General features: G+C 47.1%; 1 protein-coding gene across 20 annotated transcripts in view; it reads right to left on the reverse strand.

Annotated features, from left to right (window-relative positions):
* The window catches only part of ERC1 (ELKS/RAB6-interacting/CAST family member 1), a 295017-nt gene that overhangs the window by 128348 nt on the left and 142979 nt on the right, over positions 1-23690 (reverse strand). For 17 of the 20 annotated variants that reach the window (XR_012503922.1, XR_012503917.1, XR_012503916.1 and 14 more), the window contains 2 exons: positions 21300-21435; positions 7500-7631 (listed from right to left, as the gene is read on the reverse strand). Coding sequence is in view for 7 of the 20 variants with exons in the window: in XM_074357283.1 (XP_074213384.1) it covers positions 7500-7631; positions 21300-21435 (268 nt within the window). In the remaining 13 variants the exon portion in view is untranslated. The remainder of the gene's footprint in view (positions 1-7499; positions 7632-21299; positions 21436-23690) is intronic. The other 3 variants (XR_012503920.1, XM_074357285.1, XM_074357287.1) reach the window with 1 other exon arrangement.

Genomic DNA, 23690 nt, shown 5'->3' on the forward strand with positions numbered 1-23690 from the left:
GCACAGCAGGCCCGCCGGAGACCACGAGTCCCGAGCGAGGGAACCGCAATTCCACCGAGGCTTCTCACTTGAGAAGGCGCTGCTTAGCTGCCGCGCAACACAGCTGCTATGTGACAGGTCCCGGGGTGGCTCTCTGAACTGGAGCATCAGAGTATACATCCTCTGCCCCTAACCTGTCGCCTCTGCCCTGACTGGACTTGACTGTCCCGACACTGACCACGCCGAACCTGAGCTCTTAGGACAAGAGCGTTTTCTCAGAAGAGATGAAAAGGCTGCCTTGAGGGCAGAAGCCACGAGCTCTGAGTCTGGACGGTTTCGGTGGAGCTGTCCATGAGAGACTGGAGTCAAGACATGGAGCAGACAGCCTGGGCCTCAGGAGGGAGAGCTGGGCTGGAAACCCCAACCTGACGTGGGACTTCCCACCACTGGTCCTGGCAGAGCCAATGGCCTGCAGCGCAATTTCCTGACTGTCATCCTCGAACGAGACCTTGAACACGAAGGTCATTCAGACCTTCTCACCTCACAACGTGGAACCACAGCTGACCTGCCAGGAGCCAGAAGATCATTTCTGTTTTCTCTTTCACCCTTACTCACACATCCAATTCATCCAATCTTTTAAGCTCTATTTCTAAAAGGCATGCTAAATCCACCACTTTTCCCCATTTCCCCTGCCAGGATGTGATCTGCTCAGCCTGACCTGCCCGGCCTCTCCTGGACCGGGGTCTTCTGCGTGATTGTGTTTGCATACCTGTTAAAGAGTTTATATAGCTAGGATTTTAGCTTGATATCTAATTTTTTTAAATCATAAGTTAAAGAATTGCAAAGAATATAATGTTATTTTTTAAATTGTTTTTTTAAAAATAAAGCACCACTCCTTTTTAAAATAGAAAATATCCAACGAAATACAAATGTCATGGTGACCTGACATCCACGCCAATCTATTTAGGAACCGTAAGGACAAACTGTGCTTCAGTGATTGAAAGTTTTACATTTTACTTTTGCTCTTTGACCTTGTATTTCTGTGCTACCTCTCCTTAAAATCTCGCACTCACAAAATTTATTTTGTGCTAGATTTTTTGTATAGAACCTCTCTCATACTTTTCTGCAACAAAAATATGCATAAATCTAAGTTTGGTATTCACAAAATTTCCGGTGGTCATAACTCTGTTAAGAAATTCTTTCGGATTGCGTAATCATTACAATTACTAGTAACATATGACCAATCAAAACTAAGATGAAGATCAGGTATTTTGAGAGAGTAACTATTAAACATGAAGAGTGTAAAATCTCATCAACAACATGTCTTGTCCTTAAACATCTTTATCTTAATGACATCAGTGGAACTTTTACGTTTGATAGTTGAGATGTCTCTGGCTGAACATTACTGATCGCTGGGGAGACCCAGGATTCTGTATCAGGTCTAGAATGGGTTTCATTCCCACAGGCGTAAGCAGTAGCACGTTTTCACGAGAATAAACAGGAACGGGAGTTCGGCTAGGGCAGTGCTACTCGGCGTCCCGCAGCCTTGGGACCTATGTGCCCCAAGCTGCATAGCGGCCCGTCATCGAAAATCACTTCCAGTATCCACTGGCTGCCCTTCGATTCTGCTGAAAACAGAGAACTGCAAACAGTCTGGCTCTTCTCGCCCACTGTCTCTACACCAGCCCTTGGAATTACCCCTTGGTTGTGGTTTAAGAGGTTTCGCTCCCCAGGGGAATGCAGAACAGTGAGACCGAGGGGAGGGAGGCGCCCACCGCAGGGTGAGAAGGGGAAGTGAAAAAAGAGAATGTGCACACCTCAGACGCCTCCCAGGCGGAGCAATTTGAGGAAAAAGCACGCTTAGCCACTGAGAAACTGTGCCCACGGACCCTTGGGGGAAATGTTTGTGCATTTCCAGGCAGATAGGTACCTTGCTTTAAAGACCTGTGTGGCCTAGGCGACTCTAATCCCTCATCTGAGCTCCCTGCTTCCACTCTCAGCTCTGCTGAAACCACGCTCCTGCAGCCAGAATGGTCCTTTTTTTTTTTTAAATTGAAGTATAGTCAGTTCACAATGCTGTGTCAGTTTCTGACGTACAGCATCATGTTTCAGTCATATATGTGTTCCTTTCCACACAGAATGATCTTTTAAAAACACAAACCCGAGGACGTCATGCCCTGCTCAGACCTCTGCCATGGCTTCCAACGCTCTCAGGAACACACACCTGTTGGCACCGCTGCCACACTCGCGCCACCGTGCGGTGCCCCTGGGGGTCGTCCTCGTGCACGTCAGCTCGCCCCTCCTCCTGACGCCGCCCCCTCCCCATGCTTCCTGCGCAGGCTTCCCGCCCTCAGGCCCCAGGCTGAACCCGCTCTGCACACTCAATCAACATAGGTCCTAACCTCTCCAACGCCACTGAATTACTGTCTATTCCGGAAATCCTGTTCTTTTCCTTTATAGCACTTGGCGATGACTTGTAAGTAAGTGCCAATCGTCAGCTTGGTGTCTGTGTCCCTCTGCGGACTGTAAGCTCTCTTGGGAGGGGAGACCACTGCAGCTCTGGCACCGCAGAGCCACCGGACACGCAATAAGGATCTGCCGAATGAACGAAAGAGCAAGCAGTCTCACAAATCAGTATCGTTCTCTGCTTAAAAAGCTTCCATGGTTCTGCACTGCCTCGACTATAAAATCAAAGCTGCAGAGTCCACGACTAACCGTGCTTCTGTACCACCGCGTGAACTGCCCTCCTCCTCCTGCAGGTCTGGCCATTCGTATCAACCCCAAACCGCAGCTACTAAGCACTCCCTGAGGTTCCCCGGATGCCACCAGCTCGCACCTATGCTGGCCCGCCCACACGGAGAACACTGACTGTCACCCCTCTGTGCCTCACTCTTTCTCTAAGACTGGCTCATGCATAAGCCGTCTCCTCCAGGAAGCCCTCCAGGATGCCTCCAATCTGGATTACTCAGCTGCACTTCCTCTCCTATTCTAAGGCTCTCTGCTCAGACCACTGCTGCTGGGACTCACCAAACTGAACCAGAATTATAAGTCAGTCCTCAGTCTTGCCCAGTGAACGCGAACCCCCGCAGGCGGAGGCTGTATCTACCACTGTTTTACTTCCAGTGCTTAGTACAGCATCTGGAAAACTACATGGGATTCAACAAAGTTTAGAGAAAAGGTAGCGCACGTAAAGTATTTTCTGAGCATTACTGCCACTTAATAAAAAAATGAGGAAAATGTAATTTATTATAAAAACTCAGATGAGTACAGGATGCTGTTCATGAGACCAAACCAGCAGCTGTCCACTTTGGGAACAGGTGAAAGTCAGAAGGCCGTGGGAAGGATGGGTGGCACAGCCATGCTCCGTTACTGCACAGCGCGTCCACGGGCCACCCCGCCACCCGCGCTGCCACGGTGGCGGGCACCACGGCGGTAACCGCCGCGTGACCGGCTGGGCCAGAGCAGCTAATGAATCCGCACGAATAAAGACAGGCGGCACACGTGGCAGTGGCCACCGTGCAGCCTGGACTCGCTCTCGGCGTCCAGCCCCATTTCCTGTGCGACCGCAGCTGACACAGCGGCCCGGCTGAGACGGGGACAGGTGGGGACGTGCCGCCTCCAGAGGAGCACTCAGGCAGGACAAGCAAGCGGGCCCAGTGCCAGGGGGCGGGCGCTGCCCACACGCACCGTGTGTTTCGCAAAAAGAGGCCGCATCAAGTTCAGACGACTGCGCTGCCTAAGGTCAGGTCAAAGAACCAAAACCACTGACGAGGCGGTGCGCCGCGGGGGAGGAAAGGGATGGGCAGCCCTGGGGCGGGACCGCCGTGAAATCGAGGGGAACACCAGGCTGCCCAAGGCGTCCTGCAGGCTGGAAATGCACCTTAATCAAGTGTCATTTTGTTGTTGTTGTTCAAATGATTTTAATCACTGGAGTGTACAATTTTCAATATGCAAATAAAAAGTTTTAAAACTGGAATCAAAAAAAGAATTAAAAAGATGTAGATGCTCACTCATCTGTAACTATCTTGCAAATCACTGGTAAAATCTTTTGGTCTTCTAGGTCAAGGATTTACACCTGGGGGAGAACACAGCTCAGCGTTAAAGAGTGTGTGCTTAGTATGCCTGAGGTCCTGGGTTCAATCCCCAGTATTTCCATTAAAATAAATCAATTAACGTAATTACCTCCCCCTACAAAATAAAGCCAAAAAAAAAAAAGAGCTTTGAAAATAAAACTCAGAACTCATGTGCAAATGTTAGTCTGAGAGGATGTATCTTTCTCATTGCTCAAAACACTAAAAAAATACACTGTAGGAAGAGGTAACAATCCAGTTTACTGAGCCACAAGAAAAAGTCTTAATACTTTAGAGGAATTTTAAAAACATTTAGTTAGCAATCTATTTGCAAATAGCTCCTTCAAAAATTAAATTTACTCTCAAATAATACCAGTAAAGATATTTAAAACATTCTTTTCAAGTGCAACCCCCACCCCAAAACCCAATGTATTAGGTGGCAGGTATGAGGGACACGGAGAATGAAGGGGAAGCAGTAAGAATACAGGAAGAGCATCAAAAATCATCTTCCTCTGAGGGTTCTTCCTGCTCAAACTGCAGAAGGCTCTGCATTTTATTTTAATAAGACAGCAGTTCCCACACAACTGCACATTGCTCCATGAGAAACTCAGGGACGTGGACACCCTCCTCCAATCAGACGGAGGCCCTTCTTCTCAGAGGCTAAATTTAGGGAAGAGACAGATAAATCTGGGGCCGAGGAAGAGAAAGAGAATAATGTCCCTTGCCAAAAAAAGCCTCCCTCATTTAAGATATTTCAAACGAGTATCTGTAGGTTGCTTTGGTGCAGACAATTAGTATGTACAATGAAAATTAACAGTGGGGTTAAAAAGCAGGAAAAGATAAAAAAGAAAAGAAAAGAACAGCAGACGAGAGCTGGAGAGGACAGTGGATGAAGGTTACACGGCCTCAGAAGTACAAACACAAGAGCAGCGCCTCATACCTTCCGCCACTGAAAACCCAAAGCACTGGCTCATGCAGTATCTCACTCAACAGCTCCAGACAGGCAGTGAGGAGTAGAGCGGTGGGAGAAAGGTAAGCAGGGAAGAGAAAGAAAAAGGCATGCAACTAAAAGGGAATTATTTACAGCCACTTGAGAAGATATGTTCAGTTTCTTATAAAGTGCAATACAGTCTTACGCACAATCTAGCAATCATACTCCCAGATGTTCACCTAGACGAGCTGAAGATTCATGTCCATGCAAAAACCTGCACATGAATGTTTATAGCAGCTTTATTCATAATTACCAAAAAACTGGAACCAATTAAGGTGTTCTTCCATAAGTGAATAAACACCGTGTGGGCACACCCACGCAGTGGAACGCTATTCAGAGACAAAACAAAACAAGCTCTCAGGCCACAAAGAGACATGAGATAACCTTACATGCAGAGGGCTAAAGGGAAGAAGCCAGTGTGAAAAGGCAGCAGGACAAAGGCCAGGAACCAGGAGACGGGGCGGGAGGACGAGGCGGAACATCGAGAACTTGCGGGGACTGAAACTACTCGGTGCGAAACAGCAGTGGTGGATACGTGCCGTCATACATCTAGTAAAACCCATGAAGTGTCCGACAGAAAGAGTAAACCAAATGCAAACTACAGACCAGGCAGCAGTGCGTCAGTGCTGGCTCGTGACCCATAACGACCGTCTTTCTCCTATCTGTCACACCAGTGCAAGATGCTAACAGGGGAACTGAAGTGGAGGAAGGCGTACGCGGACATTCTGTACTTTCTGCTCAAGTTTCCTGTAAACCTAAAAACTGATCTAAAACAAAGTCTAGAGGGGAGGGCATAGCTCAGTGGTAGAGCATGTGCTCAGCTTGCACGAGGTTTGGGTTCAACCCCCAGCACCCCCACTGAAACACACACATACATACCTATGTACGCTCCCAAAACAAATAAAGTAAAACAATTTTTAAATAAAACAAATAACTGAAAAATTGTGCTGAACACTGGAATTTGACACAACATTGTAAAATGATTATAAATCAATAAAAAATGTTAAAAAAAAGTCTATTAATTATCAGTTAATCAATCTCTCAGCCCCAGAAAGCAAATTATAACCAGTTCACACAACAGCTTAAAAAAGAACACGTAACAGCAGCCTATGTACCGTGACATGATTTATCATTGACGGCCAAAATATCCACATGATCTGTGAATGTAAGGCTTGTCATTAGATAATGATCCCAAAGCAGAAAAAAATCTTTACAGAAAGAAAAAATGGGGAACATTTTGAAAATAAAGGGAAGGATGCAAAAAAGGTAAAATCAAGATAAAAGAAAATCTCTCCTGATCCTGGAACGGCAGCTGAAGCCACCCCTTCCCTGACCGGCCCCACCTCCCAAGCTCTGCTTACTGTACATTAATAAACACTCAAGCAGAAAGTGGACCACGGCGTTCATCTAAGAACGGGGCGCTGAAAGACATGCATTCTGGAATGATCAGTTTTCCTTCGGCCGTGCTAATAAACGTCAGTTTGTCTTTCTTCTACACCTGATGCTGAAGAACCCACCCTGGTACCTACAGTTACCAAGGGCTCCCGGGTGGTGCACACCACGGCACGTCTGCTCTGGAAGGTGCCCGTCTTCCTTGCTCTGGACCTACCCTAGCTCACAGGCGCTCCGGCGGTCTGATCAAAGGGCTCCCAAAAGATTCCTGTTACCCTCTCCCTGAACACTTTTTATCTCTTTAGCACTTATATTTCTCCAACAAAAAGATGGAAATACCACAGAAGAAATGAACTGACATGGCGTGGATCTGTGGGTGAGGCAGACTCAGAACCTCAAAGCACAGTCTCACGATGGGAGCGAGATTAGAGCCCTCGCTGGTGAAAACTATTTCTTCATTCACTTCTCCCATCTTTAGTCATTCTTCTTACTAAAAAGTTAAAAGCAAGGGTATGAGGATCTAAAAAGATGCATAAAAACGTATAAAACAAACAGCGACAGCAGAATTCTTTAACAAGTCACCTCCAGGCAGAGACATGCTGATCTGGGACCCCCAGGCCACGGCGTCTGGCCCTTCACGCCTGCTATCACCCTTACCTCGTCACAGCTTTAACTGCTCTGGTGAACGAGATGGGGCATCACGTGCAGAAGCTCTGTGCTACTTAGGCTGACACCGCTGACTCGGAACGTCCGCTCTCCCGTTCGCGGTGCAGGCAGGGCTGCGCCCGGTCCTGCTGCGCACAGGCTGGTTCCAGCGCGTCTCCTCGGCCGGCCCGGCCCGCGCCCCGGCCCCAGTCGGCCCCAGACGCTCAGCGCAGAGACGCTGCACTGCCTCAATCGGCTCCCACACAACCACATTTCAGTGCTCATTTAAGCCTAAATACTTACATCAGTGGTTTTGAAACTCCACAAGCACAGGGTACAGACAGTTTCCCTAAACTATACTGGTTGGGTTTTACCTTCTGTTTAACCAGCAGCACTGCCAGTAACTGAACAGAATCGCAGACCTGTCTCTCAGCACTGGTCCTGGCTGACTCCTCCTGGGCGAGCACCATTTCTCGCTCCGCAGTTATCTGCACACTTTCTCTTAGTGCTTCTTCCAGCTCTTCAATCCTGTCATCCTTCTTACGGAGACTGTCCTGGAAAACGATGGAAGACGAGGTGAAGCAGACGAATTACTTAACCCAAGGGGAGCCTATTTGTCAAGAAAGGGCTATTTGCTTATTAAAGGCTCTTCCCTTCAGAAGTAAATCTAAGCCCCAAAGATAGGGACACAGAGGAAAGAATAAAACAAGGGAAGAGAGAAGTAAAGGGGGGTGAAGAAGCAAGCTGTTAGGAGCAGGGGGCCAAGTTAGTCAGGCAGCAGAGCCCGCGATGGCTTTTCTCCACAACAGAGGGAATAACGCTGTCTGTGTGAGGCAGACAGGTCGCAAAGGCTTGATTACTTAAAAACACAAAGCTGTGTGTGAACCACTCTCCAAACTGGGCTTCCAGCCAGCTTTGAGGAAACCTAAGTCACAAGACTCAGTGCCACGGCTTTCTCTCCCCACAAAGTCGAGCCCAGATGGGAAAGTCAAGTAAACAGCATCATCGCTCAGATGAGATTCTCCAGGTAGACAACTGCTGGCAAACTAAGTCTAAAATAGGAAATAAAAGAGAGGGAGATTTTTCCAAATCAATTTAAGAGAGCAAAGTTTTCTCTTAATCTCATACAAGAGAACTAAAAATGGTAACTGGATACAACTGACCAATCTGGCTAAGGACGAGTAATTTGGTTAGCCAACCGAAACGCACCAGCCCTGACATTCCATGCAAGAAGAAGAAGTAAGTTTTGAGGACGTACATGTGGGTTCCTATCAGAAAGACAAATACAATCCTGCAGGACTTTAAGGTCGTGGACAACAGGAGATTGTAAAATAAGAAGAAATCAAACAGTGTTCAAGTAGAATAAAGAACTAGATTCACCACATTCTAAGCATTCCCTCTTTAAATTCTTGTAGAACCAGAAGACTAAGAATAAAGTGCTGCCTTTCATTGATACATAAAACAAAGATAAGATTTGTTCATCCATTCTCCAACTTTCTGAATACTCATACCAGCAAAAGATACCAAAGGATTTTTGTCTTTGATCCAGGCAACCCTTAGCTGATCGTAGTGTAGCTCACATTTTATACGTGCAAAGCGCAAGAAAGTCCTTTTTGACAACTTTGTCTTCAGAAACCTAGAACCTGAAGTCTGTCAAAGGTAAGTCAGATTTTCCTCCCAACCGTGATGGAACGGCATCATCACTTAACACCCTTCCTAATAAAAAGCTGACGTATCTGTTGCTCTCATTTTCCTCAATTAAAAAAAAAAAGAGATTTAGACATGAGTATTCACATTTCCAGGATGTATGTTATATTCTTTTTTTTTGAGGCTTCATTCTTCTCAGAGATAACATTATAAAATACTCTGACTTAGTCCCGTAAGTGAGGTTCTGTTTCACGCAGGGCAGTTTGGCTGCACCAAAGAACGCTCTCTGATGAAATGCAAACCCCTCCAGCCCACGCGCCGCACAGGACGGGCTGCTGCAGCGCCGCCAAGCCGGGAGAGGCACGCGGTGACGCCAGGGAAAACAAAGCCCGGCATGGTTCCCTCTTGACTCAAAGGAGATGAAATGTAACAGAAGGATTCAGTGGAAAGGAACGGATGCATCGATCAGTCCAGTGCTCTCTGGAATAACTACACCTGTAGTAACAGGGACTCTGAATCACACTCCGCTGTGAGCCAAAAGAAACAGGAACGCTTCCCGTGATCAATCTGCCATGAGTACTCGGTAGCGTGTTTGTGTCCCGTCCGCTACATCCTTCGCTCTTACACTGTCTTTTGGAGACCCCCTGAAAGCCATCTGCCATCCTAACCTAAACTGAGGCTGAAAAAGTTATTCCAAATAACTTCCCGGGAACCAATTTCAAGCAAACAGACTTTAAGGAAAACCTGAGAATCAGACAGAGTCCAGTTGGTCTCCACTGAGGAAAGCCCTCTTTTAACTCCTGATCCCTCATGAATTTTCCCCAGAATTAATTCTACTCTTTTGTCAGAAACAAGAGTCTAAGTTAAAACTACAAACAGAGGACTTATTTGTACTGTTTGAAGGGAATCAATTTTCCACCGCTGAGAATGTGGAAGAAAAATACTGACCTGGCGGCCGGCGGTTGGGGGGGAGGCTACGCAGAGAAGGAGCCTTCCGTTTCATGCACCTGCTCTAACCTGGACTTCTCAGTCGGCTGAGCCGACTCAGGCAACTCAGAATTGAGACACGTACTGGGTGCCACAGACAGCTCTCTTAGACAGCTACCCGGAGACAGTAAAGGAACATGCTTCACATTCCCAAGGGCTCCTGTCACTTAAAATGAAAGCAGTCTCTTTAGAATTTTTCTTCAACTGCTATAAATCACGTTTGCACTCATCAAAACTAACACAGCCCAGTTTTCTCACCACTGGATTAGGTACTGAAGCCCACCTGTTACACCAACTCTGCTTATTAACCGAGGTCAAGTGAGACCACTTCATTCACAGAGTATAGGGTCCAAAGCAGGAGTCCGTGTGTTAGCTTCGGGGACTCAGTGGAGGGGGAAAGGGAGGCGACAGGCAGCTATCAAAGAATTCCTCGTATCCTTAAATCAGAAGACTCTACATTCAAAGGAGATGAGGGCAAAAGCTGTGACAGCTCTGACTCCACCCAGGCACTGGACCCGTCAGGACAGCCCACGATACCACCCCCCCCCCAATACACGCCCCTGAACTTTGCCTCCTGCCCTCAGCTCCGCCAGCACCAGCGATAACCACTGCAGTGTGACACTCCAGTCCCCACCGCCCTCCTTTCAAATCCAACGTTCAACACGGAAGGCGCAGGCAAAAGGGAAAAAAAAGAAAAACAGCAATTAAAAATTAATTTCTTGTTCTCTTCAGACGTCTGCCTCAAAATTAAAAGAAAAAGAAAAGAAATAAAAGAAATCGCTTGGCAAGGACAGAAGGACACGTGTCGGTTAGCGTCTCCCTTCCCGCGGCAGCAGGGAGGTGGCTGCAGGTTCCCTGCAGATTCTCCCAGGTCCCTCGTCCCTCCCGCCCGGGCCCTGCCACGCTGTGGGTGTCATGCACTTGGGTTAACATTAAGAGCCACTTCCTCTGCAGTAAACACCACTTACTGGAGCCTAACACGCTCTGAGAGTTACGACCGTGAACCGCTACCCGTTACCCTTAATGTGAAGGGACGATGCTTCTTCAGCCCCTCCACCCTTGCCTCCTCTTCCTCCCCACCCCCGTCCCCCAAGCATAAACACACACACAGAGGGTTTCATTAAAATCATTCAACATGTCAGAATTCAATTACCAACCGCTCAGATGCTTAGTGGGGGAAAAAATTGAAGCCGGATGCATTGATGGAGACAATTTTAAGAAAGCTGGTCTAACACAGAGATAGAATTCTGTTATACACCAACTACTTTTTATTTTAAGGAAATGCTTTGGGTTAAAATTGAGAGATACTTTCTTCCCCCTTCACTTTAAAGTCCCTCAAATATCTCCCATCAAAACGAACTCTATTGCAACCTCAGTTGTTACCAAGTCAAAAACAAAGGCAGGTGCATTTCATTGCAGAAATGGAAACACATACATACAAAGTGATGCTTTATGTAAATAACTCTCACAGAGCATCTAGCACACATGTCCCATACAGACCAGCCAGGTTCTCATCTGGGAAAATTCTGGGAGCTGTGTGACAGAAGCTTAGGCAGGGACATGGGGTTTACTTAACCACGGGCTCTGTCTCCTCTGATCAGTAACGTTTATAAAAAGAACAAGCACACATTTTCAAAGTCTTTACCAAAAATCCTAAAGGCAATCTTCTACTTAATATAACAAACAACTGAAGTGGTCAGAAGAGGGTGTCTCCTGTCTCTGAGGTCTCGGCAAAGGGGCGACACACACACGTGCTTCTGCTCTCTCTTAAAGATAAAAGGAATCTCACTGGAGACTTCATTTTCCAAATATGAAGGAGCGGTTTCAACAGTAACACAAAGGAAAGGACTCAACCCTTCATCGCACTGAGGTGAGGACCCAGTACGCGTCAGAGTTTTAGTACCAGATGTAAGTTCAGCCTCTCGTCGTTTCACGGGCCGCGTGCCTGGGATCAGCTCACGTGCTGTGGCTGTAAGTTCCCACGGAACGAGGGCTCAGCTGAACCGCAGGGACAGCCTCGCAGGCGGCACCGTCGCACTACCCATGACACTCCGTCAGCAAACTTCGCTGGTTATCAGTGGAACTGAACTTGGGTCAGAGGGGAAAGTAGCTGGGCAGTACCTTTCAAACACAGCAGAATTTCTTAAAATGATTTTAAGACTTGTTTGGCTTTTTTACTAAGTGGTAAAAAGTGGCACAGTTTGAGCAAAAAGCTTTAAAAAGCTGCACCCACGCCAACAATTTGAGCAGGTGCTTCCCCTGCAAGAAAACACAACTTTCAAGTTACCTTCAGCAACTATCCACAGATTTGCAAAAACAGGTGCTGGCTTGTATGCACACTTTTCCAGCGTAATCCCTAATTCCATTTAATATAAAAAGCCACCTGTGCTCATACTCTAGATAGAAAAAGCCATAAGAAAAAAGTTAACGAAAAAGAGAGAAATGATATAAAATTAAATTTTAAATAGGTCACAGAGAAGGTTCTGTTAAGAAGAAACCAAAATTTGAGGGGAGGGTACAGCTCAGTGGACCACATGTCAAGCATGCACGAGGTCTGGGTTCAATCCCCAGTCCCTCCATTAAAATAAATAAACCTAATTACCTAGCCCCCTCCAAAAAAAAAGATAGGAAGAAGCCAAAATTTAGTTTTACAAAAAGAAGAAGAACATTAATACATTAGAGGTATCTGGCACAGGACACACAAACACTGTTTCGAGAGATGGCAGACAATCTTCATTTTTAAAAAAGTTTTCTTAAATAACTATCCCAATGGCCAGTCTTCATTTCAAGAAGCAAGAAACAATCTCTTGCCAAAACGGAGGAAATTTTTTTTTGGAGGTGGAGCAATCACATAAATTTTAAAGCAAAACACAAACGTTTCCCCGATGCTGCATCTCAGAGGAAAACACGCCTAAGCACGCTCAGAGCTGCTGCCCCCTCCAGTTCTACCGTCTCCACGGTCTTTGAGCTTCATTTTCACTGCTCACTGTCCCCGGGCGAGCTGGCTCACAGGAGCCACGAGGCCGTGCAGCAGTCCCACCGCTCTCTCCGACAGTTCTCTCTCTCTCTCAGGGTTAAAGTCAGACACTTATCTTCGCTATAAATAAAAACAAAGCACCAAACCACCACCGACAGGCACCCCCCACCCCCAGTTCAGTCGATTCTGCCGTATAAAAATGTAGCTGAAACTAGCAGTTATGTCAAAAGATAAAGCAGGTGTCACTGCTGAAAGAATAGAAATATATAAAGAAAACATTCTGAACCAAGGGAAGGCAGCATTTCCTTTGTTACAACATGTGAGGCCCTTAAAGAGCAACCTGTGAAATTTAAAGAATGTCAGGATGCTAAATGTAACACCACTATACACATTTTTTTAATTTTAAAAATTTAAAAAATTTGTACTAGATTTATTTTAATTTGCATTATTTGTAACAGTAATTATAGCTGTAATTAATGAACCACTACCTATGCAGAACATTAAGAAAGGCTAAAAACAATTTTTAAAAATAGCCCTTAACCTAAGGCAGACGTAACCTAGCGGCAGGAGGTGGGGGATGATTAAATCATAGAGGCCAATTGTAAGGAAATGTATTGAGAAATTTAAAACAACGAAATATAATTCAACATACAGGCTGAGGAACAAAAGATAAGCCACTAACAAGAACAGGGTAGAGTCCAACAACGGAAGTTAACTTAAAGCCAGAACCTTTAGGTGCTGGAACTGGAGCCCTACAGGGGAAAGATGCCACATCAGCAGAAGAGCATGGTTTAGGAACCCATGAGCCATCTCTAAGGAAGCCCGACACAGCCTGCACAGAGCAGAGCGGCCACGCCTGTGAGTGCCTCACCTGAAAAGGAGGTTAGAAACACAGGATCTGGCTGACGGGAAGCCCCAAAGGCCAGGCTAAGGCGCCCGGAGTGAGAGTTCTTGACGTCTGTTTATGCAGCTGAAATCAGTGAACACTTCTACAGAGAACCGAGTCTGTGCAAAGTACCAAGACAGGGTCCCCAAGCTCAAATATCCGGGGGAAATGACACAAACTACCAGCGTTTGATACAAAGTGAGATAAAATAAACCCTGAAATCAAAGCAGAAACCAGCTGTAATGGAATCGCAGAACAGGGTGCGATTAACTCCAAGGGTGGGGAGCAGGCAAGCTTTGCAAGGGAGGGCACGTGTGATCTGAGCCTTACAAGATGGGCAGGCGTTCAGTGCAAAGCTTCCCTAATCCCCAAACGACCATCAGTCAAACGAGCTAAGATTATGCTCCCAAGTAACGCTCACCTGGGAGGCCCCTGTTGCTGGGATTTACCCAGTTCCAGTCTCCACACAGCAACCACCCATGAACTGCACTCTAACACGCCTTTTCACATACCCAGCCCACACACACACACACACACACACGTTTTAATAAGCATATCTAACGTTCACAGGGAGGAAAAAATTTCCTTCTTTATCTCTATATCCTCAGGGCACTCAGCCGAATGACAGTTCCATAAAGGACACTCAATAAACGTTTACTGAAGACAACTACAGATTATTCTGAAACCTGATTTAGCCAATTACAGTGAAATATGGCTCAGAGGAAATGTTAGTGAAATAACTCAGAAGTGAATTTACCCGATACAGAGCTAAATTCTTGAGTAAGGGAAACAGGCAGTTTGGCAAAATTCAATGCAGAATGTCAACAGGCGCTTAAATTAAAAAAAAAAAAGTGACAGGAGGAAAGGCTGGTCACCAGGATGTGCCTCATTGTGTCTATCACTCATGTCCCGTGTTTGAGCACCGGCTGGAACTGTGAAGGAGCTCAGATGCTAGTACGTACGGACCATGCCAGAAACACTTGAAACACCGTCACATAATCGCATCTTAGAAGAGTCACGTGTGAACCTAAGAAAATATTTCAAAGATCTCACGAGGGGCAGTGATTTTTGGTGAGTGTGTGACAGAAAAACTGTCCAAGGCAAGTGTCTCCCACCTCCAAGGTCAGTAAGACAGAATGGGAGGCCCCCGCCCTCCCCCCCGGGGCTCCTGGGCACTCCCCCTGACTGTGCTGGGTACACCCCATCAGACCACGCACAGGTGCTGACCTCTCCCTCAGCCTCTGAGCAGCATTAACAGCCTTCTCGCACCTGCAGGGAGCCCAAAATCTCCTTTTTCTCTCCCACCTCGACTGGCCTTTTCATTTCAGGTTCCTGCCAAGCCCCGCCCTCTCCTACTTGGTTCCCCCAACCCGCCACCCCTGCTCTATACGGCATGTGTCCTAAGAACGCAGGGAGTGAGGGCTCTGACTCCACGTTCTTCCATAGATGTTTTATTTCCAGATGGTATCACTGGGTCTTATGAATTTCATTATGACTTTTATGCTCGAGTCTCCAGAATTAATTTAACTACATCAGACTTCTCTAAACTTCGAATCGGCACATCGACTGCTGGCTCGACCTCTCCATCAGGACATCTCCCAGACAGACACCGCCACACATTGAAAACGGACTTGCTCTTTTTGCCTGGCAAACCTGCTTACCTTGCCGTCGGGGCTCCCCCATCTTCTCACTGAGCGTCAGCCACGCCGGGGACCCAGGACCCATACCCGGTCCCTTCCTCTCCCTTAGTGTCCCCTCCAATCCATGAGAAATTCCTGACCATTCTGCCTAACGTGACATCTCAAATCCATCCTCTTGTCTTTTTTCTCTGCTGAGCCTCCAGAAACCTTTACCGTTGACGCTCGCCTTCATACAGGGCCTCTTGCTGTGACCCGAGCTCCTTCAGAGGAGGGAGCCCGTCTGTCTCCCATCATCACTATTCACACAAAGCAGGTGCGCCACACATATTTACTGACACATGCTTTCTTCATAACCACTCTCATCCCATTCTAATCCACGGTCCAAACCATGCAAGAAACAGTATTCTCCAAATGCACATCAGATCCTGACCATCTTTACTTAAACTGCTTCACTACCTGTCAGACTTAAACTTGACACTGGCGCCTCCACGGTCGGCAGGACCAACACGCACCAGTGCCCGTTTCCCACCTTCCTCGCCGCACTCACCCCCCGACACGCCCCGCTTCTCCCTCACCTTACGGATTCCCTCCACTTGAAACACTTCTTACCCGGCTTTTTCAGATCTTAATGTCACGCCGTCAGGGAGGACGTCTCCGATGGCGCTACCCAAGTCTGCTGCCCACCGTCCTGCCCTCCCCCATGATCGTTCACGGGCCCGGTTTATTTCCCTTTAGCACTTACCATCATACCTATTTACCTGCTCCCGTGGTTTTATCATTACTTCCTCCCCCATGAGACAATGTGCTCCAGAGGGCAGGGAACATGTCTTTTCACGACTGCATAAACTAAGTTTAGCAATAGAGCACTACACTTAGAAAGCATCCAATAAACTTATGTTGAATAAAACTGGTTGATAATCGAGTGCCCATGTTGGTTCATCGATTGTACCAAATACGCCACACTGCTGAGGGGTGTTGAGGGTAGAGGACAAGTACATATGTGGGAGTGGGGAGGGCTATGTGCAAAACTCTGTGCATTTTCCGCTCAGTTCTGTTGTGAACCTGAAACTGCTCTAAAAGAATAAAGTTTATTTAAAAAAAAAAGACTAAATGCAAGATACCAAGTATGTCCAAAGAAAAAGAGTAAAAGGACACCCAGTACCCTGGAAGGACACAGACTAGTCAAGGCACCTCAGCTCGAGCGACACCAGCCGTACCCTCAGCAGCATCACGGCTTCACGATCCGGGTCAAACCTTCAGAACAATCAACGTGCTCAACTCAGTTCTAAAACACACCGTGGCGTCAGGCTGTCAAACCACACGGAGAACACAGCAGTACCCGCTTCGCAAATGCAGAGATGGCCCATGGGAACCCAAGACGCCCATCCTGTATCGCTGCATTCGGTGGTGAGACGCAAGGTGTTTTGACCCGCCCGCACGCACACTCAACACCGTGAGTTCACACTAGTACCTGAGTCCCGTCTAGCGCCACAGGGTTCATTTAAGCCTCCCCACTTCACTCCTCTGCAACTTCCTTCTCGAATAGTGAAAACCTCAGCCTTCGTGACCTCCGATGCATTTCTTTCATGTAGGCACTGTTCTTTGGACTACCGCTTTGCTGTATTCAAGCAAGTGGCCTCCGAAGCTTCCCAGGTCAGTCCCCGCTCCTCCACCCCCTTGAGGGTGGCTATGGCACTCATCGATAAAGCAGGCTCACCTGTTAGTGTCTGTATTCCTTTCGGGGTCCCCCCGCCCCACATCTTGACTGGTTTAGTTTATTTAGTTTTAGAGCATGTGAAGGATACAGGAAACACTACGCCGGTTCAAAGAGTCAGAGATATGACTCAGATATGCTCAGAGAAGTGTCACTTTCTCCTCGAACCCACCACCCCGTCAACTTGCCCTTCTTCCTACTGCTCCTCTCCCAACGGCTCCCTGAGACCACTGGTCTCTTCAGTTTCTAGCTGATCGCTCCTGTTTTCTTTCCCAACAAGATCAGACATGTGTGTATTTTCTTCTATCAAGAGTAGCAAACTACAGAGAGCCTTCTGTGCTCCCTGCCCGCCCCCACCCCCAGCAGGATGTCTTAGAGATTAGTCTCTGACCAGTGCAGCAGACGTCGTCCTCGTCCTGTTAGGGCGGCCAGGCTCCACGTGGATGAGCCACAGTGGATCTGAGTAATAAGCAAGTAGGTTGTCTCCAATATTTTGCAATTAGCACAATACTGCAAACAACCTTGTGCACATCTGAGCCCTGAACAACGGGGATTAAGCCGAGCACAGTCAGAGTCAGCCCTCCACACCCAAGGCTCCTCCGCGCTCACGGACTCCAGCTACCACGGACCGGGGACGGTTACAGTACTTACTGCCGGAAAATGTCCGCATACAAGTGCACCCTCAAGTTCAAACCTGTGCATTCGAGGGTCAACGCCGCGTGTATTTTTACACCGTTGGAGACGTAGCTTCGCATCCATCTGGGCAATGAAGAGCCGAGGCGGCCAGCCGCTGCATGTGCACACGAGGACTAGGACCCACATAAGCAGTCGCTCCAGGGGCTTTACAAGTTACTGAGAGTACAAAAGGGCTTCTAAAGCCGAAAGCCCTGAGACTGGTTAAGACAGACCATAGTAATAACTGTTCAAAACACAGAAGTAGAAACAGGATGCAGTCGAGTGGCAAAGTGACACCTGAAGAAAGGGCCTCCATAACTGAGGCCAAGATAAACAGCAGCGTTCACAGCGCTGAGGTCCCTCCATCCCCGCCACCACTTCCATCTCCCAGGGAAGGAATCTGCTTACTCTCCTCAGGACACTTTCCAGGCTGCGAGCTAAGGACAAACACCAAAGTAACAGCTTATTCCCAAACTCACTTTATGCCAAAAAGAAGTACTTTTACTCTCACCTGAAGTATTTAAGAAAATGGAAAATGGAAATGAAATGAAGCTATCTTTTCAGAACAGTTTCAAAATAAAACATGGAATTTTGAATCAAAGAAGAAACACTCAGCACAGCAAGGACAACAAACGCGCAGACGCTCCGCTCAGCTGTCAGGAGGACACCCCACACGTGGCACCGGACAGAGGAGCCACGGGGAGCCAGCACGGTGACGCCACCGACACGGAGTAAACACGTGCAGAATGGGCCTGGACTTTTAAAAACACACACACGGGTCCTAAAGAACAGGAAGGAAGAACGAAAGGCACAACAGTGAAAGAAGGGAAGAGATGCTGACCGGGAAGGAGCGCGCACCCAGCTTCTGGACGCCGGCGGTTTTCTAACTCCTGAGACGAACCCTTTACACGGATTATTCGCACTGCGTGAGTGTGCGTGTGTGTTTTACGCACTTCTTCAGTGTATGTTAGTTCTCAGGATAAAGAAAAGAAAGTTAAAAAACAGAACTACCACTTTGTGGTGAACTGTGACCAGAAAGAGTGAGGCCACCAACGAACGCAGCACCACAGCCGGCAGGCAGTGAGCAACAGCAGGCCAGAACGAACCCTCTGGTTCAGACCAACTTTCACTCTTCACTAACAAGAAAAGAAAATACACTATGTGTTTACTAACACGATTAGCAGAATTAATCTTCGGAAGCCAAGGTGGCATCTGATAAAGATTAAATATTCATTATTCATCAAAGTTCGAAACATTAATTACAAAGTATTTCTTTTTAACGTGATCAAGATTTTTTTAACCCTAGAATTACTATTGTGCAAATAGTGGAAACACTAAAGTAATTCCTCCCTTTCGCTTCACCTGCTTCACGAAAACATCAGCAGATGGACCCACATGAATACCCAGAAATTTAAAGCAAAGTCAAATCCAGGTAATAAGAGCTTTTTTAATGCACATCCTCAGTCAGCTGCTTGTCTTCGCTCCTAATCCCCAAGGACGCTACGGTGAGCCACCTCTCCAAGAACCCCCACTTCTTTCAGAGGGACTCGCCCTCAGAGACCACCATCCGGGCGCCAGGGAGACCCGCCACCACTGGCTGTCATCTGCAATGACACTGGTAAGAAATAAGCAGCGAGGCTGTTGAGTAAAAGAGCCGAGATCAGACCCAAAGCGCCCCATTTGTAGCGCGTGCCGGTCCACAGGCGTGAATGAGTCACGCCCACGTGTGTCCTGTTATGTCCCATCAGGATCACCTTCCTGACCCCATTACCTGACTCAGTGAGACACCCGGGAAAGGGGCTCGTCACCCTCACAGTTTTCTCCGTACGTAACGTGTAAACAGTCTGACTCACTTGTCTATCGGGTTATATGGAGAGGAAACACGGGGCGACCCACGAAAGCACTGCTGGTGTCACTGTAACAACTGACAGAACATTAAAAGGGCACCTTCCGGCTTACAAAGACAGCCCGGAGTCAGAAAACATTAAACGGGGGTGAAGAGGGGAGAACAGGACACATGAAGCAGGGAAAGGGCTGATGTAAAGAAGGGCTTGTCTTATAAAACAAAGAAATATTTTCTTTCCTTAAAACCAATGGGATCCTAGTCCAGAAACAAGGTTGAATTGAAATCCTAGAAACAGCCGAATTATTAAATCATTTCATAAAATATAAGATGCCAATTCAAACGCATGAGCAGTGAGATAATTTCCTAAATAGTTTAGTGAAATTGTTAGCAATGAAAAAAAAAAGACCCTCACTACACAAAAAACTGTAGAATTATTTATTAAAAAGTAAAGATAAAAAAAATGAAACCCCAAACAACTTAAAAATATTTATAGGTAAATATTTATGCATTCTCAAAATGGGGATAAACTAAGCAAGGAATTCATGGGGGAAAAGCCGCCGCAGGAGAGAGAGAGATTTTAATTACATTAATAAACAAATGAAAATTTAAGACATGAAAAATACTCAGCCTCAATAGTAATCAGAGAAATATAAATTAAAACAAAAATTAAATATTTTCCACCTATCAGATTGGCACTAAAAATGAAAAAGGAGGAAGAAAACGCATAGGAACAAGTGTTACTGGTGAGAGTGAGGAAAAACATATTGACCTGCTGCTTTTTTCAAAAGTTGATGCATTTTAGGAAATTTATACTGTTTCTATAATCAGTAAAAGTTATATAAAAGAGGAATAAAAAAAGGAATTAAAAGGGTTTTCATGTCTAAAATGAATCTGTTATAAAGCCGAAACAGGGCTCCTACGTAGCCGACAACAGCTCCTCCACCTCTGCCCAGGAGGGACGCGCGACCCTGCAGCGCGGCGGACGTGCCCTGTCAGGCCAGCCAGCCAGAGTTGTGAGGGGAGAAAGACAACCTGGAGGCGGCTAGTGGTCTCAGCAGGAGTTTTAAGAGGTTTCCACCAAATCTATGGTATCCGCTAAGCCTTAAACCTCCATCCTGACAGACCAGAGATCCAGGAAGTCCCGGTGAAAACCACAGCCGAGCCGCTCAGAACGCCGTGAGAGCTCGGGTGACACCCCGACGTCCCCGAGACGGGTTCCACACCCTCGGCCCCGCCGCTGAGGGACGGCGAGCAACGCGGGGTGGCGGGCGCAGTCTCGGGCCCCCCGCGGTCACTGCCGCCACTGTTACTGAACCTGGCTGAGCCTCACCTTGGCAGTACCTGGGTTTAAACATCGATTGTTTCCCCGGTGAAGTCAAACAGTGTGTTTCATACATCCTGTATGGCTGTGGGATCCACCCTCTAAACGGAATGTTTAAACGATAAGAAAGAGGAAGGAGGGGCGAGGTGAGAAAGGCGGGGGAGAACAGGAAAGGAAGAAGGAAGAAGGCAGGTAGACATCAGCCGAGCCCAGCAAAGCACCTGAAGGAAGGCAGGCGGCAAACAGTCACACTCGGCCCCTGCGGCTCCCGGACCCCGCTCGCGGCGGGAACAGGGGACTCACTGACCACGTGCGACCGCCACGGGGCAAGGCTGACTCTCTCCTGTGCTGGGGCTTCCTCACAGGCTACGGGATATACTTGCCTTTCCTACGCAAAGCCATTCCTTCACTGCTAGAGCGCTGGGCTGAGAGGAAGGTGGCACGCAGGGTTAGGAAGAGAGAGCAGAGGACGAGGCTGAAGAGTGGGAGTAGAGCCCGGCCGCGCCCGGCCTCGGGCGCCGCCGCTCACCTGCAGCTGCTGGGAGCTATCGGTGAGGTTGTCCTCCCGGCGCCGGGCCTCCTCCAGCATCTGCGCGCTCTTCTTCTTCTCCACCTGCTCCTTGTGCTTCAGGGTCGCTACCTTCTTATTCTGGTCCTTCACTTGCCTGTGGGAGGGGAGGAGAATCAAGCTCTTCATACACACACAGGGGAAAGCATGTGTTTATTCACAACTTGCACCTCTGACACCAAAGAACAGCAGAAAACCAACAGGCTTCCGGCTGCAGGACCCCTCCAACGCCACCCAGGGCCTCCCTACCAGTGGCAGCAAACTGGTGACAAGGATGCTTCAGGAACACGCAGCTAAGCATGTGCTTTATGAAGCACAAGGAAACCATAAAACAAAGGCAGGCATAGTGTGCAACGGCAGAGAAAGGAAACCAACGCAGAGAGTTTGCTGGAAATATGGAAAGTCTCTTGACATCAATGCTAGGAAACTGCAGAATGACTACGGAAGGTGTGTAACACAGCTCCAACTTAGTGTTACTAAGTAATGCAAACTTTTGAAAGGTTGTAAATAACATAGATGTACACAAAACGTGACACAAAGATGGAGGGAGCCAGCGTAAGCAACAGAACACTCTCCCTAATTCTCAGCTCACTACCCAGCTCCCCTCTCTCCACACTAAGATAACTGACACCCCGGATTCTGTGTTTAAGATTCCCTTGTCCCTATCATCGTTACGCTGCTCATGTGGATTCTCCATTTAGTTTGCGTGTTGTTGAAACTCGTGACGTTTATCAACTTTTTTCTCTTCAGTCTACGTCTTGAGACTCATTAATGAGTGTGATGTAGCTTTTCTATCCCCTCCGTTTTTGCTGCAGCATGAAGTAACACATGGGAACGGTTTCCCCCCTTTCCCAAGGTGATGGACGACTGGGTTGCTTTCATTTTTCTTGATACTACAAACAATATTACGCTCTGCTATTCCTGGCCAAGAGATTCTCTAAGGTCTGGGCCTCAAAATTGAATTGCTGGGCCATCCGTGTTCACTAGTTATTTCTCAAGTAATTGTATTCACTCACATTTTTGCTAGTAATGCGCTAAGAGCACCTGTTACACGTCTACACCTCCACTAACGCCTGGTCCTTCTCAGCCTGCTGAACTTTACCAGGCTGGCAGACACAGACAACACCCCGCTGCAGCTGTAGCACATACGATCCTCGCGACTGTGAGAGCGAGGGGCGTCCCCTAGCCTGCCTCTGGCCCGACACGCGCCCACTCCGCTCACCTCTGTGCCTCGACAGGGACCAGAAGGGGTCACCTGAGGTACACTCTGAAACACAATCCTGTGGTGGCATCTGTTTTCACTGCTGGTTTCTAAGAGTGTGTAATACACCAAGAATGCTGAAAAGAACAAGCACGCTCCTGACGACCGAGGCCGAACACCTTTTCAAGTGGTAACGATCCACTTCTGTGAAACAGCTATTACATGTTTTGCCCATTTTCCAACTAGGATATCCTCCTCTCAATGAACTGTAAGTATTACTTATATATTCTGGGTAACAGTCCTCTACTCTTACATGTTATACAAATATTGTCTTCCAATCTACAAATTATTTTTTGATTGCTTTATGGCATGCTTTCATTTACAAAATTTAAAAATTTTAATTGTTTCAGATGCATTCATCTTCTCCTTTATGGTTTATAATTTTGTGACTTTTTCACAAAATCTTCCCCAACCCAAGTTCGTAAAACTAGTCCCCTAAAAATTCTGTAACTATGTCTTTCACACTGAAGTCACTCATCCACCTGGAAGTGACGTCGTGTAGGGTATGAGGTACATACAGAACTTCATTTGGGGGGTACGTGCGTGGTAAGAATAAAATCTCATTTTACATAGACACACACACACACACACATTGCTAACCGACTGCCCCAGCAGTACTTACACACGAAGTTCCTCTGTGCCTGGGTGCCTGTTTCTGTCTCTGTGCTCTGGTGTCTTTTCATATTTCTGTGCCGCACTGACACTACATGAATGGCTACGTCTTTCTAAGAAGCCTGAATATGCATCAAATAAGGAAGGCCGTGCTCTCCAAGACTGTCCCGGCTCTTCCTGGCCCTTTGTAGCCCTCAAATAAATGTCATCTGAAACAGTCTGTGAAACACGGAATTTCCTTCTCTTAGAAAAAGATCAATATGCAATTTGATTTAAAGTCAAGTTCTCAAAAAGACCCAAACTTGTTAGTAAATCTATATTTTAAAATGCTACCAGAAAGTAAAAGATTTAATGGCTTTGTAGAGATTTTTTAGCTTCCTTAAACTGCTGTTGTACCTGAATCAATTGAGTTAAATTATAATAACTGAGTGAAATCCAAAGTCAACTTACACCTTTTATTACTCTTCAAGCAAAAAGAG

Source organism: Camelus bactrianus, chromosome 34, assembly GCF_048773025.1.
Source record: "Camelus bactrianus isolate YW-2024 breed Bactrian camel chromosome 34, ASM4877302v1, whole genome shotgun sequence".
Classification (NCBI taxonomy): Eukaryota; Metazoa; Chordata; class Mammalia; order Artiodactyla; family Camelidae; genus Camelus; species Camelus bactrianus.